This window comes from Hyposmocoma kahamanoa, unplaced genomic scaffold, assembly GCF_003589595.1.
Source record: "Hyposmocoma kahamanoa isolate Upper Pololo Valley unplaced genomic scaffold, ASM358959v1 97, whole genome shotgun sequence".
Lineage (NCBI taxonomy): Eukaryota > Metazoa > Arthropoda > Insecta > Lepidoptera > Cosmopterigidae > Hyposmocoma > Hyposmocoma kahamanoa.
Window position 1 is genome coordinate 2,551,551 of NW_020655294.1, and position 20,302 is coordinate 2,571,852.

The 20,302-nt window shown below is 35.9% G+C and overlaps 1 protein-coding gene across 1 annotated transcript; it reads right to left on the minus strand.

Annotated features, from left to right (window-relative positions):
• Positions 1-349: 349 nt before the first annotated feature.
• LOC113238617 (ATP-sensitive inward rectifier potassium channel 1-like) lies at positions 350-19,691 on the minus strand. Its single transcript, XM_026475446.1, has 10 exons — positions 19,114-19,691; positions 17,907-18,060; positions 16,327-16,518; positions 7,111-7,182; positions 6,078-6,188; positions 5,837-5,943; positions 4,127-4,276; positions 3,190-3,309; positions 2,710-2,808; positions 350-1,278 (listed from the first exon to the last, which is right to left on the minus strand). The coding sequence occupies exons 1-10, from the start codon at positions 19,689-19,691 to the stop codon at positions 1,152-1,154; spliced, it is 1,710 nt and encodes a 569-aa protein (XP_026331231.1). The 3' UTR covers positions 350-1,151.
• Between the last annotated feature and the right edge of the window lie 611 nt (positions 19,692-20,302).

Consider the following 20,302-nt stretch of genomic DNA (forward strand, 5'->3'; position numbering starts at 1 on the left):
GCAAATATTAACTTAGTGACAATAATAATTCATAAAATTGAGAAAATTGTGTTCTCTGTACTCTAGACGATGGTGTACTGGAGTTTTATGTATTTTTGTTTAATTTTAGGTTGGAAAAAGATAGAAATAAAATATTTGGGTTGACACCGATGTTTACGTAATGTTTATTTTTACACAATTTAAATTTAAACAGATATATAATCCTTATCGAACAGGCAATATTTCTGAAGTGAATTAAATTACAAAACTCGAAAACTTGAGTGAAACTCGGATATATCATACTGACATAGTTGACATCATTTGGTTAAATTTGCGCTTCAGTAATTTAGTCTTAAATTAGCCTAGGCTAAGTTAGTCTTACACAGTTAAACATATATAGTTCTAGATAGATAATATTTATTGACTTACCATAAGCATACACAACTGCATAAAATAATAAAGAAAGAAATTCTAAACGTTTACATTTTAAATAATTACATAATCGAAACAGAAATTAAAATCAGTGAAAATAAAACCAAGAAAGAAACAAAAAGAAAAGCAAACAACCTAACCAATAGAGGTAAAACAATAACTGAGTGTGCTACAGCAAGCCAAATATGTCACAGCTCAGTGCATGTTTTGCCTAACAGTAAGAACTGACAGCTAGCTTTCAGCTATCACTTTGAACGTAATACATCGAAGATTATATTTATAATTATATTTGAAGGACAAGAACTGCCTATCTTCTATGGGCTGATATGGAAAATATATAAAAAATAGGAATCAATGCCAAAATATATTTCTAAGCAAATTTCTAATATTAAAATGCATACATATAGGAACTTCTGTCTTTTAACAAGAGGTAGGCACTTACTCCGAATCGGAGCTACCTCTTTCTATTTAAAATGAATTTTAGAAACACAACTAACAAATACTATAGTGAATAGTAAACTATAACAAATATAGTTTAAGTCAATCTAAATTAAAATACTTGAAATAAAATATTTGCCCAAATAGAGCCATTTTATCGGGTCTGTGCTGGCTTTCTTCCATTTGTGTCCGATTCACCCGTCTCGTTTCTATTCGAAATGTTATTAATTTGCATAAAACAAAATCGGGTCGAGAAAACACGGGCCCACCAGCTACACTTAACAGTCATTATTCTAACAACTTCATATCTTTCCGTCCTTCCTGCGGAAGGATGAAGTCCTGTTGAGAACGAAGCCGGAGATCTGGTCGCTGAAGTTCGATGGCGTGTTTGCACGAACTGAGCTGGAGTCCACTGTGTCTTCGACAGAACTGCCGCCCAGAACAGAATAGTCATCATCATCACCCAGAAGACATTTCAATCCTAATAAAACAAAGGGTGATCCCTATTTCGTGGAGTATGTGCTGTAGTTGCGAAGCGTGAAAATTTTGGTTAGTAAGTCCGGACTTTAACAAAATCCGTAACTGTAAGATTTAAACTTAAGCGAACGCTATTCGACTCTAACGCTAACTCGAAGTTTATCGGGTTATCGGTGAACATTTTGATTTTTGCGAATGCATACGTGAATTCTGAATTGAGTGCGTAGGTATGTTTGAAAGAATAACCCGAGTTGATACCGACTTTAGTTGGAAAGGGCGCTGTTAAGACCTACCGGGAAGCTATAGTACTTTGTATCATCAAAGACAGGTTAATACCTATGTATCATTGAATATTTAGTAATTTTGAATATTAAGTTGGTTATAACGATAACTGATGATGTATGTGCGCAGTTCGGTAATGCGTACAACATTTTCGACAAGCCGATATGAGGCGAATTGTATGGACGTCTCGCCACTGATGTTCAGATTGTAATTACATCTTACCGTAATGCTCAACTAAACGAATACACTCGTATAGTATTCCTCCAATTCCTATTTAGGCCGGAATGGAGGGGAGTGTTTGTAACCATGGCATAATGAACTTTATCGTCAATGATGTAAGATACAAACTAGATGAGAGCCAAAATACAGGTCGCGCGTCTATTGGAGAATTTTCACGCAGTCACGAGAATTTCCGTAGCTACCTTATTGTATCTATAGTTTGTACGTTACACAAATTGAGCTATATGATTATAAGAACTACCCTGATTCGTTGTCGACAACTAGCTTCAACACGATTGCATGTGGCGTTACCATTGTCACTCACTTTTTTCCGACAAACCACATTCACTGTATCCACACGCGAAACTGAAGTAGAAGTATTATTGTAAGCATTAAATACTACATTCCACGCACTGGATAGTTTAAATTCATCTTCACAGTAAACAAAAGCCTTAAAATCTATGATTGACCTGAAGTTAATTATGTTATGTATAGTTTCGTTACAAAAATTCACTTGCAAATCGTTCCGTGGCAATGTGATTTGAACCTTAGCGTTGTCTACTTCGCTTCTTAGCTGCCCCGTTCACTATGAGACAATAACCTAACACACATACATACGGTGCTAAATTAACAACGTTTACCAGCCTTTAATTAATAATAATAATAATGTGAAATGTGTCAACTACATCAGTACTTGTACCATATGTTCCAGAAAAATAATACGTGACACAATCGGTAAGTCGGGTCACCTGCATGATAGGTAAACTGTTTTCCCAAGTACTTGTAGTAGTAGTAGTAAGTAGTGTTAACCAACACTACTCAAGTAAATAAGGTAAAATTAATTAAGGAAGGTAAATATTTATTTATTGGTTAATAATTTACCTGTTGAGTTCGCTGGCGCTACAGTAAGGGGTATCGATGGCTTCTGTAGCATTTAGCTTCTTGTGATCGATTACGTATTTCTGCTTGCGGCTGTCATATCTGCGGTTGCAATAGCTTTAGCATAAATCTTCAAAAATAGATTTTATTTATTATTTTATATATTATGTAAAATCTATTTTTGATGATTATATATATTCGATCAAATAAATTAATGAGTTCTTTATAAATAAGTAGGTAATGTCCAAAATGGTCAAACCGGTTTTAATCAAAATTTCGGTAAACAGAATGTAATGGGACCAATAATGCTTTTGTTATTTTTCTAAGGATAATGAAGATGCCTAAACAATTTGGCTAATTTCTAAGTTTTTTTTATATAATTTATCCTGGGAAATTGGGCAAGGTGAGGAAATTTTCTATCGTTGACATGGATTATAGATAATTGTATTTCTTTTAAGTACATACGTTTTAATAATAACTCACTTGACAACTGGCGGAAAACGGTATCCCCACACGATCTCCTTCGGTGTGTACGAGGTTTGGCTCTGCGTGAATGTACCCATCGACGCAGAAGCACCCTTCAGGCTTATCGCTATCTCGAAGCTTAAACAGAAGCATTTAGTTGTTTAATTAACTGCCGAAGATCTACAGTATTTGGTTTGCGGAAGATGGCCGAAAAGAAGCCGAAGAAAAATGGACACAAGATTTTTAAAACAATTAGGAACGTTATGCCATTCGTTCATTTGCACAAGTTTGGAAATCTGATGTTAAAGGTTCCTGGACCAAACTGCGAGACATAATATGAAAGATGTTGGTCATCCGACAATGGTGTGTGTTGGGGGTGAGGTGTTAAGACAACAGATTCCGAACACAGCATTATGTTCAGTGGGTAAGTGCAACAGCATCTTAGCCAGTCCAAGGAGGCCAGGATATCGTATAACATTTTTTTTATGATACTAAGTAATGGCAGAACAAGCCGTACGCCTGGTGGTAAACGACACGCCTGTCCATGTTGCAGTGCCACTCAGAGCTTTAAATCGCAAAGATCTGAGGTGCACTGACTCTGCGTCCGTCACCCTGAGACATAAGTTGCCTGTCATTTCACCAGCACCCTTACCCTTCAAAACCGGAACGCAGTAATGCTCACATTACTGCTTGGCGGCAGAAATAGGTAAGGTGGCAGTACTTCCCTGGACGAAATCTTTCACAAGGAGACCTACAGCTACTTACATGGTGAAGTCTATACCTAGTATATATGTATGTGAGGGTGGTGTATCTGTACAAATAAAACCTTTTTTTAAAAATAAAAACATTTATACTTTTGTGGCCTGGACTCTGCAATACAAGAAAACGTATCTTTTTTAGATAACGAAATGGATAAAACAGATATGTTTAGGAGGTGATTCTTCAGTACACTTACTTGCTATTAGCAAGCTGCACAGGCGTAAAATGATACAGTGCGCTGGCGTCATCGATCACGTGGACCAACGTCACGGGCCACAGTAAGAACTGTTGGGTCTGCAAAGGCAGAGCTTGGGAGTAGTAGCGAATTATCTCGCCTTCTTTGGTCCTGAAACTCGACAAGGAGGTGAATGAATTTAAATTTAAACTGTAATCAAATAATCTGTATTTCAAAGGTGACTTGGTAAGTTGGCAAATTTGAATTTTCTTGTAACTTTGAAGATTCTTTTTTTCCCCAACAAATTTGTAGTTAAAATACATTGATAACTGTGTGAAACGAAAACAACAAATACTCTAGATGTCAAATGTGGCATAATATTGGTAGTCTGGTAAAATGGTATCCCCAGTTGAATGGTAAACGCTATGACATGCTTATTTCGATTTAAAATTCAAAATGCCAGTATAATCTTGCCAAAATCAATTAAATTGGTAACAAATAAGGAAAGAAGAAAGAAATTTTCCCTGTTCAAAATAACTCTGTTCAACGATGCCTAAAAGTCAAAATAACTTTGTACAGCCCCTTAACAAAAATATCGTTAGGAAATGAAACTATTGTTTCCGGATTTAAATCGCGTATATTTGTTTTATCAAACAAACCGACGTTTCGGGCCCTTTACAGGTCCCATGGTCACGGTTGACTGAGGCGGTACAGTCTTCAACCAGTTATGTCAAATATTCATGCAAACCACCCTATTTTTTCACTATAGTTACAATAGTTATTAATTAAATACCTTATTTTTAATTTTACAAAGAAAACATTCCAATTTACGTTACATTACAAGTTATTTTATTGAATGAATTTTTATTAAATTCAATTTATTATTAATTAATAATAGTAATTAGAATAAATTAAAAAATATTAATTAGTACTGTAGTCTTATGCCTGCTTGAGATTTTTCATTAGAGGAAATACTGGATCCCAAACTGGTGGTACGGAGAAACCATCTTCCCTGTTGAAATTAGGATGTTTTTTAATTTCAATGGCCTCTCCAAGCATCCTGGGTAGATAACGGACTTCTTTTGCAAGGACCTGGGGTTTGTCAAACTTCATTGAATGTGTAGGTTTATCCATGACATGCTCGCAGACTGCAGACTTGTTTGCATCAATATTAGACATAACTGGTTGAAGACTGTACCACCTCAGTCAACCGTGACCATGGGACCTGTAAAGGGCCCGAAAAAACAAATATACGCGATTTAAATCCGGAAAAACAGTTTCATTTCCTATGTGTAACAATCGCGAAAACCCAAGAACTCGATAAAAATATCGTTGTCTCGCGGAACGAAACATGTAGCCGTCGTGCGTTTCAGTGTGACAAGGTTCATATACAAGGTTCATAAACTCGTACATTACAAAAATTCCCGCGCCCGAAACGCTTCCGCGGCCGCGACTGTGTGGCCTAAACATTAATGTTATATAAAAAAAGCAATTATTGGTAGAATACTTTCTCCTAGATGCTATTTTCTTTGTTTGTTGTTGATTGTTTTGGACAACGCGATCAAACATGTTGGTACATCAGATTATGATTACAAGTCTCTTCCATATTTTGTGAAGTAGTACTCCATCCATTCCTATTCTATTTCAACCAGGAGACTTGTAATTTACCAGTGGATCTTACGTATTTAGCTTTAAATTAATTAAATAAAATTACATCCGACAGAGACTTACTTGTAAGTATGTATGAAGTGCGCGTTGAATTCAGATCCGATGATGTGGTCGTAGTTGAGGTCCCAAGCACGCACCATGAGGCACAAACGGCCGTCTCGCATGCTCACCTGAAACGTTGATACCTGTAAATATTCTAGTTTAAATCATGAGCGTGATTGCGACGGCAGACGACGCAAAACTCACGTCTTTCTCGCTCTTATTAAATAGAATAGAAACATTTTTCTGTTTAACGACTTCTTACCACAGCTTTCTTGCTAAACCCGACGCCATCTCTAGACAACTTCTCTGGCCGGGTCAGCTTTGCATATACTACGCATGTTAGAACACCTGACAACCCTGTGCCAAGGATTAACTGAAAAGTTTAAAATAAAACTTGTATTAAATACCAATTCGTACTGTAGTCTAGGCTCTACTCTATGAGTAGAATCATTGGCTGAATGAATAGTTTTGTAATTAGAATGTTTTGAAAATGAAGTAAGAGAAAAGAATGGAGCATCTTGACATTATTGAATTGTAACCCAGCGCCGAAATGATGTGAAAGAATACAATAAAGTATATTTTGAAGATTATTCCACTTTAAATTCATAAAAGTACCTCTCGCTACGCATCCTAAGCTACGCTCCAGTTACAGTACCTAAGCATCAGAAGGGTGGATATTTGGAAAATTAAAGCCATTGTAGAAGGCATGCAGCAAATGACGCAATGCTAGATAATGCTGGGCTTGAGAAGGATCCTAAAGGATTTGCAACGAGCTCGTGGTGCCCCTGGTATTGCAGGCGTTCATAGGTGACGGTGAACGCTTTCCATCAGGCGGGCTGTACGCTTGTTTGCTGCCTAAGTAGGCATCTAGCATATACATTTTTCATGCCTAAGTTAGGGAATAAAGTTCGGTAAATTGTAAGCAATCCTGTTACTGTTTTATAAGCAGTAGAACTCCTTGTGAAAGAATTAGGCCAGGGAAGTTCAGCCACCACACGTATTTTAGCCAGAACTTGAAATTTATAGTGCCCAGTTACATTGCAATTCAGGCTATTCGAGGCCAAACCAAAACAAGGAATTCATGTAGGTGTGGCCACTCTCAAACAAACAGGTACAATCTGTCGAACATCTTTGATGAATCTAATATATTCTGGTTTTTTAAAATAGCGTTCATACAACAGCACGAACAACTTTCCTCAGATTTAATTTCAACTCTATAACACTTATTGGGACAGTCTGAAGTCGGCAATGTAATAAAGTTGAGAATACTGTGGGTTGTGCAAAATAAGCCAAACCTGCATGATAAACAAGAATATAGCTTCCGGACACTCCTCATCAATCGCTCTGTCTCCGAATCCGATGGTTGTCTGGAACAAAGGAGGTATTTGTTTAAATTACAATCTACTTATTTTTATCTCATATTCATATAATAGTACCGTTGATAATAGCTACTTTATTTGGTTAAGGCGAATTAATGCGCCAGCACACGTCATGTTTCACAAAAGGCGCCTGATAAAAACGAAGAGCAATTAAACATATGCAAAGCTTAACTTCTTTATTTAGGTAGGCGTTGTCACTTTTAGAATGTGCATGGATTTGTCGCGGCTGAAACAGTTCTAAATGAACCTGTGATTCCTTCAATAAACTTGTTCATTTTTACAGTATTGGTAAAAGTAATTCCAACGTCCCATACATTGTAGAATTAACAATTTAGTAATTACACTACACAATTATGTTTTGCAAAATATTATTTTTTGACAATATGAATTTTCACTAAATTAAATTGACTAATTAAAAGGATGATAAAAATAAATGAAAACTTATCAACATTAAAAGGAATTTAAATTAATAACTTAAGTAATTATAATAACAAATAATGATTGCATAAATATTAGATAAATCTCAGTTAACCGTGAAATGTAAAGGGTGTCAGTTGGTGGTTTGTTTGAAACAAAAAAATGAAAACACGCGTTTAGATTCGAAAAAAGCAATAGTTTAATTTCCAAGGTATTATTACCTTTTTTCGAATCTTTGCTTTTTATTTTTAATAATTCCGGGTCTCCTGAGAGAGGTATTAATCACTCTGTAATACTCCGCCTATTCACGTAAGCTACAACTTAAAGTCGTTAATAAGCTCTTACTAATCAAATTATGTTAGTCACTTGAGATCTCATAGACAAAAATGCGCCGATAAGTATGAATGGTGTTAATATACCTTGGTACAATATGAATAAGGACGTTACGTTAGTTGCCCGCGATTTAGAAACTGTTCCACTAATTATGGTAGCACAACAATTTCAACTCTAAAAGAAAGTCGCAAGAGGCTACAGAAGACAAAAGTGACATCGGAGGATGTGAAAAATTAAAAGTAAGATTGTGTCTTCCTCCTTACCGAAGATTGAGCCATTTGTGGCAATCAAGGTCGATTGGCTTTCCTGTTTTGAGGTACTGACTGATTCACTGGCTTCTCGACAGATTATGTACAGGAAATTGAAAAGATAGTAGCAATCCTTAAGCTGTATGGAGTGTAGTGTAGAATGTAGGTTTAAAACCCTATCCTCGATGAAAACTCATGCTAAGCGCATGAGTTAATAATCTTTTATTTACCAGACAACATAAATCTATATTTAATGATTAACAGACCTACAATAGTATTCTTCTACTCCCATACCTTAATCTGTCAATTATAATTTCTTAAACCGTGTCATAAAGGCGCTCTTTTAGTTCTGAAGCAACATTCTATTGTCTATGGAGTCGAAACTGGGCTGAAAAATGTCAATTAACTTCTGTATACAGAACTATAATGAGTGTCAAAAAGAGAACGTCGAATTTTTGCTGAATAAAATATTAATTAGTCTCTAGTAATCTAGTACTCAAACGCTATACTGTCTCCTCATTGGTTAAATGGGCTTAAAATTTTTGCAACCAGGTCAATATATTTTTTTAAATTATTGGTTAAAATATATGCGGTACTTGGCCAGTTCTATTCTGTCTTTGGTTTTTTTGTTTTGTAGCATTTGATTGGTTTTCGTCTAAATATATGACGACGCTGTTCGGTGGAACCTGTGCCTACCCTAATAAATGGGTTAAAATTTATTAAAAAACATAATAAACAAATAGTAGTTTATGAGACTGTTACATAATGAAAGGCTTTAAAAGACGAGTGTGGGGTTAAAAACATCTCGCGAGTGTTTTAATGCCTAATTATGTACAGTTACACACACTGCTTTATCTACACACATATTATAAGCTCTCTGCGATGTGTTCAGGAACCGCATGTTACGACTGGCGAAATGGCGACAAATAAAAACTTTTCTCACGCATGTCACACAGCCGTAGTTTTTATTTTTAATTCATGGACAAACTAGAATCGGCCCCAACTATCATATCGTTCGATATCAAGTAACGTGTGAAATTGTCAAAATTGTTTGCTATTGACATTTCATTTCGAATAAAACTTCACCTCGGCTGATATTACAATTGAAGTCCAATCAAATTGTTTTGTTTTTCAGAGATGTTCAAAATTTGAATGTAATAATAACATCGAATTGGATGTTATTATAGGAAGCAATAATAACATTTTCACAGATAAGAAATTTGTTCTAACAAAATAGTTTACCTTTACGCTGATCGTAATTTGCAGTTTTTGAACACATTATAGAGAGTTTATGATAGGTATGTGTGTAAATAAATATACATTCAATATTTTCTGTTACACAATTTTATTTACTCGTAGAAAAAGTATTCTAAGCTATCATTACAAGTACTTGCTGTGAATGTTCTTGTCTATAGATTGAAGTCGTTGGTAAAATAAATGGATACTTTGCGACAATCTCACTTGACGTCTTTGTCCAGTAAATACCCATTCTGTCTAGCCTTGAATAGTCTCAAATTGTAAGTTTCGGGAAACACAGATGTATTGTATTATATCCTTTGAAGCAAAGCAATGATATAAAGATGGCGTACTTCGAACTTTCTCGTAGACTGGGGGTGAAACTGAATTATAATGATCCATACCCTTAAATATCGTTCAAAGAGGCCAGAGTTAAGATTACGATGTGTTAAGATAAAAAGGCTATTTAGCCTGTTGTTGAACATCGCATCAATCAGTTTTGCGTCTAGGACATAAGCGTTTTCGACCCACGTCCGTGTGTGGCTTAAAATAATAGCGACACAAGGCCAAGTAATATTTTAACTATTTTATTTTCATTTTTAACTAATTTACTATAATTTATTCTGCTATTGCGTGATTGCTGATTATGGAAAGGGTTGCCACCAATCATTATACTTCAAGCAAAATACTTTACAAACGTACGTACTTTCCAAACTCGTTCTATGAACAAGTTACTTTCATACATGAAAGAATATTTTTTTATGATTATTAACTACAAAGATCGAACACATACAAAATTTCTTCGACCAGATGGGACTTGAACCCGTGACCACGCGCCGTGCCGTTGCTCTATACCAACTGAGCTACAGGTCAAGTTATTGAGTTTTTATTCCTCCGTTCGTTCCGGTACCTCAATAAAATGATATGTGTTCAATCCTTGTATAGGATAACCAGTACAAAGATCTATAACAAATGCACATAGGAGATTTTTCGTAACTCGATAACTTGATTCTACTCAGTTAGTATGAAGCAACGCTACGGTACAGCGTGGTCATGGGTTCGAGTCCCATCGGGTCGGAAATATTTATTCTGTGTTCGATTTTTGTATTAACAATTTCAATAAGATAGACAGATAGATAGATAGATAGATAGAATACTTATTAATTAAAAAGCAAGTTGTGAGTGCTGCAGCAAGCCAAACAGGCCATAGCTCAGTGCAGGTGTTGCCCAAAAGCAACGCACTGATTTTCAGCTATCGCCTAGTGGGTAACGCGAAGCGGTGCATCACAGCAAAAAGCAATGTGTAAGTAATGTGTAGGACGTGCAGTGAGTCTTAGTGTAGTTGTGTGTCAGTGTTAACGTGTCGATGGGAGCGTCCGTGGAAGCGTACAGGTGTGACAAGCATGAAATTTCAGAAACCAACTAGAGAAAAAAAAAAGACATAACAAAGAAAACGGACAAAAAAAAGATATAACAAAGAAATAGGACCAAAAATTAATTATTATAAATTTTACAAATTGGTGTTTTTTGGAAGCCCTCACTATACAAAGCGCTAGAAATTATCCAGCTTTTGCCTCTCAAAAATAACTTCCCTCAAATACTTTTTGAAGGTGGACTTAGATTTAGATTTGAGATGAATAATAGAGATGAATAATAATAGGGGTTAAAGTATGAAATTGCCGATTTGTACTGAAAATCTAAATTGTTTATTTTTTAAATTTTTAACAAATTTATTTAATCAAAATAGTTGCCATTATTATCTATACATTGCTGCCATCTAATGGGAAGGTTATTAATGCCTTTGCGATAGAACTCCGACGATCTAGACTGCACAAACTGTGTGAAAGCATTTTGTACTGCCTCCTGGGAAGAAAACTTCTTGTCACGTAGATAATTGTCCAAATCACGAAAAAAATGGTAGTCCGTTGGAGCAAGGTCTGGTGAATACGGAGGATGACGAATGGTTTCTAACTGCAGTTCCTGAAGGGTCAAAATGGTTTCTCGTGCTGTGTGAGGTCTCGCGTTGTCGTGGAGCAATAATGGTGAAGATCGATTCATGAGTCGGGGCTGTTTTACTGCTAGTTTTGTCAACATGGTTCGGAGTTCGGCACAATAGACATCTGCCGTTATTGCTTGACCAGATCGGAGAAAACTATAGTGAATAACACCATGCTGAGACCACCAAACAGTTACCATTACCTTTTTATTGGTAAGTTTTGCTTTAGGACACTGTTGTGGCATTTGACCTGGGGTCAGCCATTGCATTTTTCTTTTCCGGTTATCATAAAGAATCCACTTTTCATCACATGTTACAATTCGATCCAATATTCCTTCATTTCTGTACCGGTTCAACAAGGCAACACAAGTTTCAACACGCGTTTCTTTCTGCAGATCAGTCAAATCATGAGGCACCCATTTTTCGTATTTTTTTATTTTATTGATTTGACGCAAGTGAGTCAATATTGTGGGTAAGGTAACGTTAAACCATGCCGCTAATTCCTGGGTAGTTTGACTAGGATCGGCTTCCACTATCTCTCTTAATTCATCGTTATTCACCTGTGTGGGCGGTCTTCCTCATGGCTCGTTCTTTAAGTCGAAATTTCCATCACGAAAGCGTTTAAACCAAAATCGCACGGTGCGTTCATTAGTAGACCCCTCTCCAAACGCAGCATTGATATTGCGGGCTGTTTCTGCCGCGTTAGTTCCGCGTCGGAACTCGTATTCAAAAATCACTCGAATTTTCGCAGTATCCATCTTTCTTGTCTAAATTGAATAACAAAAACAATTGAAAGTCGATATTCAAATGTTTCAAATTAAAAAAATCACAGAAACCATTTGAAAAAAGTTTCATTCGAAAACCTCAAACCATGAAGATTCTATGAAAATTCAAAGAACCTATTGCAATAAAACGGCAATTTCATACTTGAACCCCAATACAATTAACTATTTTTATATATACCCGCCTGGGTCTCAAAGTAGGAAATTCCTTGTACTATAAATACCAGAGAAACGAAATTCACTCCGAAACTAGTGTTTAGGTTGTTTAGGTAGTCCTGAAACACTCAGTCCGAAACCAATTTAGAAAAGCTCATTCTCCAAATTGGTCCTATCGGGAAGGACTCTGTAGAACTTTCTCGCCCCGAGCCAATAGTGCAAACCGTTGTACTTCTGAGGTGGTCAACTCTAAAGAGTTAATCCTGAAGATGGCCAGTACTGTCCCTGTGTTCGATCTGATATCCTAAATTCAATTTCGGATTGTGATCTCAAAAGTTGGGCTTCGAACTCAATCCACATTTCATCTTTGCTTCATACATACAAAAAGAAAAACTTAAATCTAGGCTGCTAACGGTTTAACATAAACCATTTTTGGTTTGACCGTACACCGGCATTCACCATCTAGGCAAATAAATTCCAAAATAAAACCCTGAGGCAAGCCCATGTGCCTGTAATTTCTCCAAATTCAAAACCAGTTTGGCGGCAGAAATAGGTAAGGTGGCAGTACTACTCTGGACTAACTTTTTTTCAAGGAGCTGGACCGCTGCTGTTGTGTTGCCAGTCGTAGGTCATCGACTCTGAAACATGGTCGCTTACTATGGCCCTCATAAAAATGTCAAAGTCACTCTATGTGCGTCACTCAACGTGCTATGGAGCGACCATGCTCGGCATTTCAGAAATGAGGAACTCCATAGAAGAACGAAAGTGACCGACAGAGCTCAAAGGGTTAGCAAGCTAAAGTGGCAGTGGGCAGTGCACATAGCACGTGGAACTAATAAATGGAAACCACAGACGGATGACCTGATAAGGGCGGTGGGTAAACGATGGATGCACGTCGCGTCCGACCGGCTAGTTTGGAAATCTTTGGGAGAGGCCGTGAATGTCTTCCGGCTGATATGATGATGCTGTACTGCTACTAGGACTGCTACAAAATTACACCTTATACATTTCATAATCGTGTTCATAGTAAGGTATAACAACTTTCTCTATATCTCGTAACTTGGACCTCGAAATGAATTTCACAATCCAATGGTTTGTCGTGATCATTCTATTTCCCGAGACGGTCGGCGTTTATTTACTGACTATAGCTTGTGAGCAATTGTGTGGGACAGTGAAGTCATAAGAACATTAAACGCCTTTGTTGTACAATATGAAGAATGATATGTCGCTGTAATTATGTGTTGCTAGTGGCATAGACACAGCTTTTTAGTGTCCTCAAGATACAAAAACGACGTGCCGACTAAGTTTGTCATACCTGTGGTAGATATTTATGTTAATAAAAATATTAGTTTTTTTATGAAAAATAGTGACAGATATAACATTAATACGAGGAATAAAAATAAACTAGCTGTTCTTGACTGTCGTCTTCATAAAGTTTCATATTTATTTAAGAGGCAAATACTCTTCTTGAATAAGATTCCGATTGATATTCAAAATTTTCCATTTACGAGGTTTAAAACTATAGTGAAACAAAAACTTTATACTTTAGAGAGCTTTAGACAAAATCCATGGTAGTGACCCGTTTAGCTCTTGCAGGCGGTCTCCGTCTAAGATGTTTGAATTAAATATTGTAATGATAAATGTATTGAAATGTATATTAACAAAAACAGCCCTTACAGTTTCTTGCTCATTCTTCTCAGGGGAATGCCAGTAGAGTTTAATCAGTACGACAATTTCAAGTGTAATTAAACAAATTACACTTGAAATTGAATTGAAATTGCTTATGAAATAAAGATTATTTGACTTTGACTTTGAAAATTATGAATATTGGAGCTAAGAATGTGTTTAGACAAGCGTGGAGTCGATGTTCAATATACGTTATTTCCATTCCACAATCTTGTACAATGTGTTACAATGTAAAAGAATTGCATCGTGGACACTTTCTGGCACAATAAAATAGAATGGAAGAAAACTGTTTTCAACTGTTCCTTTGGATTAGAAGCTTTCGATCAGAAATTCATTATAATAACATTTATTTCCTGTACATCTGTCATTCTGGCCGACAATCGGCGAATACCTCGATCGAACTAAAGAAAAATCGTTTCGATCTGACGGGATTCGAACCTGGTTCTGTATGCCAAACTAGGGTCACTAGGGTTTTCCTGCGTTAGTAGCTGGAAGCTACACCTGTGAGGAACTTATAATGTGTCCCAGCCTTGTATTAATTAGAACACAGTAGTGGAGAAATTTCACAAAAAAGAAATTAATATCATGGTAGTAAACATAATGATATACAACAAAATTTATATCTTTTAGTTTTTAAAAAAAATTTACCATTTGTTTGGTTTTTAATAGATCAGACAATTTTGTTATAAATATTTGTGGACATGGGTATGGGCTAGACGAATGTATGTAGGGTTAATCTATATAAATCTACGAGGAATTGATCTATTTTTGTGTTGAACACATTTTTTGAAGGGATACCTTGGCGGCGTTAAAAGAATGGGTTGCTCTTTGGTACACGACACAACATCTTTAGTATAGCTCATCGTATCCCTGGATCTGGCTCAGTGGTGATTCCTGGGAAAGTCCTTTAGCAAACGCAAACGGGAAGATTTAGCTTTGTGATTTATGTAACCCATTGATCAATCCATTGCCACTTAAACTTGATGGTTTTTAAGCTTGGGTGATCATGCCTATTTATCCTTAATTACCGAGTTGGATACTTCGGTTTACCGGCTACCGAGATATCGAAGTTGTGAGCGTACTCAACTTTATAGATTATTTTGAAATAAAGTTTGTATTTAATGATACAGAAATAATGAAAACAACAAAGTTTGTATCTTGGTTATCTGCATTATTATTCGACGACCTCATTGATGCAGTGTTAGCAATGTCGGCGCTAGATGAGGAGGTTTCAGCTTCGATACCCAGTAGAATCGATTTAAAAACCCAACTATACGAAATTGGTTCAGATGATAATGAGCGTTCTGCGTTTGTTATCCAGCATTAGTTCCATTGCTCTGGTGTAGGTTATTCCCTAGTTTCATTAATTTAAGGGGTATGCTTCTACAATAAGATTCACGAGGTTTACAACTATAATGAAACAAAAACTTTATATTTAAGATTTATACATATACTATACTGCTTCTGCGTACTTGGATGACAAACTTTCGTGACAATGACCCATTAGGCTTCTGCTGGTTGTCTCAATCAATAATGTTTGAAATAAATATTGTAAATGATCAATATACTACTTATAAAATAAGATTAGCACTGTACTTAATATTCGGCCTTTGTGCAGAGCGGAATGTAAGAAAGCTATTACTAGCTGGCTGTTCACTCTGGACTATAAGTCGACAGGATTAGGTTTTAATCACACACGCACACGCGCACACAATCACATATGCACTCTCACTGGCAGACGCACTTACACAGGAAGACACACTTTGTTTATTGTAATGCTTCGCTTTATTTTGTAATATGATTGTATTTTTAAATGATACGTCCTTAATACACCTAGAGGGAGTGAGTTTGGTGATATGTACCACAGGTCCTTAGTACGGACTCCAGCTCTCACTAAGAAACTTTTTATTTTATATGTGATATTTAATACCTTTCTGAGGGAAATAAAGCATATTGTATTGTTATACACAAATATTTATATACAAAAACAACCCCTACATTTTTTTCTTTAGGGGATCCGCCTTACCAATGAACAGTACAGTTTAATCAATATGACGATTTAAAGTGTAATTTGCTAACCTATGAAATAAAGATCATTTTAGTTTTTTTTTAGTTTGGTGTGATTGTCGGACATATCAGTATTATTACAAAATGAATCTTGTAACGCTAAGAGTGTTCTTGTTGTATCGATAATATATAAACTACAATGTTAATTCACTTGAGAATTTTATTCAGGCCTTGAAGATAACGGGTTATTAATGAGATTAAATATTCTTACCTGAGCCTCAACAGAAGCAAGAAAGATAGTGACAAAGTCCTTCCCGCCGGTGACGCAGGAGCGGCGCGGCGGATCTGGCGCAAAGTCGTAGTGCGCAAGCGCAGAAATGTACCAGAACACTGCGAAAACCAACCAGATCGCAAAGTGAACCACAACGGTGCCCACCACGATCCAACGCCAGCGGAGGTTTATCTGGGAAATTGATGCCTATATTGAGTTCTTATCTTCAGTAAAGTAATGGACGAAGGTCTTATTATCGTTTAGATCCTATCGTTTAGTTCCGAAGCTCCTCATTTGTAATGAGTAAAGTAAATATGAAAATTTGAAATTAAATTATATACCCCTGCGGGGTGTTATAGTAATAAGTTGCCTAATGGATCTCATATTGTTATGACTTGCATTTTCAATAAGTAAATAAATAATAAGGAGTGAAAAAGGTTCTTAATTCCATCGCATATTTAACATTTTAATTTTTTAACCTGTTTCCAAAGATTCTCTGTGGAAAAAACCGCGAGATATGAACATAAGACTATCATATCAAGTACTTAGATTTTCTTTTTCAAATGAAACTGTTCTTTGGGATCTATAAATCGATCCTTCTTAGAGAGTCCTCCGAGAGTCTTCCGACTTAGAAAGTCCAAAACGATTGTTTTGAAAAACCAAATATACGCGATTGAGATCCGAAAAATTCATTTCCAATTATTACAATAACTACAGAATATCTAAACTAAATAATTATACTTTCTGTTCATGCAAATACGGTAATAATAAAAGGAACTTTGTTATTTCTCTGTTAAAAATAATTCAGGTTCTAAAACCATTATAAGGTAATGACTGACAGGAGGTAACAAATTCAAATGTTTTATCACCTAGTCACAAGCCACTGACGTACACAATGCCGCATTTTATTTATTGTAAGAAAATATAGTAAAACTTATATAATTTGTTTGGCCTACATAAGGTTTGTTATAGTTGGTTGGACTCCCTGACCTCACACCTTGTAAGACACCTATACGTTTGTTTGAAATTATCGCAGTTAATGGCAAATTGTATTTTTGTAGAGGTCTATAAGTCCACTGGAACTTATGACGTGTAAGAATGTACAAACTCCTTACAGTGCTTATGGGGTAACAAGTAAAGAGTGACATCTAGCTTAAAATCGGTATAAGTGGCGTACCCTGTGTAACTACCTAATTTTATTGTTTCTGATGAAAATGAATGAGAGCTATGATGACGCAGTTAATTGAGAGGTCAACGGCTCCAATCCCCGTGAATGTTTAGTAGTAATGTCTCTCGGTAACGATGAAGGAACATGCAACCATAAAACCTGCTTGTCGAAGAAGGTTCTCATTGGTTGTAAATCGTGTTAAGTCCCCAATCCGCATTGCGCCCTCTCTCTAGCTGCCCTTTTACTGTGATGTATAATGGTTTGATTGATGAAATGAAGGCCCTTCCGTTACATGATAAGTATAATTCACAAGAACGAGTCTTTTGAAGTTTTGGAGATGACCGTCTTTAATCCAAATGTGCTGTGTATTGGATTCATAAATTGCAAGAGATATAACTGTTATGACCCTTACCAAAGTGTGAAAGGTATCATTAAGCAGCCTAAGTCTCTCAAAAGGCACGTTGGAGATGAGTGCTACGTTCTCAATGCCGTTCTTTGAGACCAGCCGCTTTGGAAAATCACCGTATCCAGTCTTCATGCGGTGCGAAGACGGTGTCCTCGAATGACTGCAAAGATTTTTTATGATAATGTATTGATATTATATCGTGAGAGTATAGTGCAGACTAATATTGTGAATATTATCCACGTTCCTGGTCTGCTTGTTTTTAAGTTGGTGTTTTTAAGGACATTAAGTGCTTGCATAATTCGCAAAGCAAGACTTATGTTTGTCATTCTCCCGCATCCTAATCAATCAGATTATTTTGTTCACCATCGAAATTGCTGAGACAAAGAAATAAGAGGAGATTTTTAGGTTACTTGTAACAGTGAAATGCAAACACTTCAGACGTAGGAGAAGTAACCATGGGGACAAGAAGACAGATTCAAGAAATTGCTAAGTAAGCGGGTCCTAAAGAGCTTCAAGCTAGAAATTGAAAGGTGAAGAATTCAGTCCTAACTCCAACCACTTAATACCCTGTCTGAAAGGCAGTGTTGCACCACTCAGTAACTAATGCGGGCTTTGTGTATTTAAATATTTAACAAAAACAAACAAAGAAATTGACGTAAAATCAGCGCTACGACAAAGTATTTTTAGAGCACATATGAGAGATAAAAAAATTTATATTTACTTATATATTACGTGTACAATTTTAATTGTCACATACACAGACTGGGAGATCAAAGGGTTGACAACTACCTTATCCCATGTGTTAGTATAGACATACAAAGAAGAACTCGAGAGCGATTTTAGGATCTCTATCACATGGACCCAATTTCCATAAGGTAGCCCATTGTACTCGTATATTTATTTGAACTGTAACGAAATAATCGTGAGGAAATATGCATGAAGAAGCTTCACTAATCCTTATGAAGAAATTGTGATATACCTAGCCAGCATGGAGTCAATATTTTTTTTACTTAATTGTTTACTACGACTCTCTTTCCATTAGATGCAGTACACAGAATATGCTTATGCAAATATGTGATATGTAAAGATTTTAATGTACGACGAAAGCCATTGTGATAATATAAGATCAATTTCATTATACGTTACTGTTGTGTCTTTAAGTAGTACGTAAATAGACGTATTTTGGAGATAAAAAATTTAATGTTTTACTTACGTAAACACAGGCTTCTTCTGCTGTTTCGGTACTTGAAACTTTCCACCCAATTTGATGGTTTCTCGACTGTTCACCTCTATTGTAGAGTTGCTTTTCGTAATTATAATTTTAGGCAATTGTTCAGATAGTCTTCTAAGTCTTTCTGATTTTGTTTCTACTGGTAATGAACTTGTGCTTTCGTTTATGAATTCATTTTCAACTTTGAAACCAATATTAGGTATTCTTAGTCTATTCTTCTTCACTTCTATGGTCTCCTCTTTATGATGGCTAGTGCTATTGATATGATTTGGTTTGGTAATATTTTCACATGATACTGATGTTTCTTTTTGAGACAATTCTTCATATATATCAGTATCAGTGTTAATAGCTTCAGGTTCCATAGCGTGCTTGGGCTGTATGGCTTCATATTCTGGGTGTTCATAGTCGTCGTCAATATGGTCATTTTTTTCATTAAGAGGTTGGATTACGTCTTCATTAGATGGATCAAATTTGTTGATAGCTTGCAAGTAATTTAGACATTCGTCGTAAAGTTGATTTATTTTAAAGAACTCGGCATCTTTTGGTAGAACCTGTTCCATTCTTCTGAGATAAATAATATGTTTATTTTCTTGTATAACTGAACTTAAAGTAAACACTCTTTTCCGCTGTTGATCATAATAACGATTATATTATTCATATTAAAAGTATGTATGTATTTTAATTAAAAAATTACATTTGTTTTATAAGTTATCACTTTCACAGTTTACTACACCATATTTTACACTTCAGTAACACCGACCGAAATTTTCGTTAATTTTGATAAATTTTAGGTTTTATTAATTTTGCGTAAAATTCCAAAATAACACTGTAACACTGTACGCTAAACTCGTTTCATAATTACACTATTATTAGCGTTATCTGATTGCTATCTGGTTATCAGATGACTGTATTGTAGATACGCTTAGAGAGATGTGGTGTGTGTGGAGCTGCCCGTGTTACACTGACCTTGTCGGTCCTGTGTGTGGGCTATTCTCTTAATTCCGCATGATATTTTAGGAAATAACTGTGTACACTAACTTGTTGATTACAATGAACGTCAAGCTTGGCATTTGAGCACGTCAAACTTACGACTATTATATGATTGTGTAAAACACACATCGAAAGAAATGTTAGTCTTGATTTGGATATATTTAGTGTTAATATCGATTAT

Coding starts and splice junctions, on each gene's coding strand:
- LOC113238617 (XM_026475446.1), bottom strand. CDS start 19,691: ATGGAACAGGTTCTACCAAAAGATGCCGAGTTCTTTAAAATAAATCAA. Junction 7,183..16,326: donor TTGCTTCTGTTGAGGCTCAG/GTAAGAATATTT, acceptor CCTTTGTTCCAG/ACAACCATCGGATTCGGAGA. Junction 6,189..7,110: donor TATTCTTGTTTATCATGCAG/GTTTGGCTTATT, acceptor TAAACTTTTCAG/TTAATCCTTGGCACAGGGTT.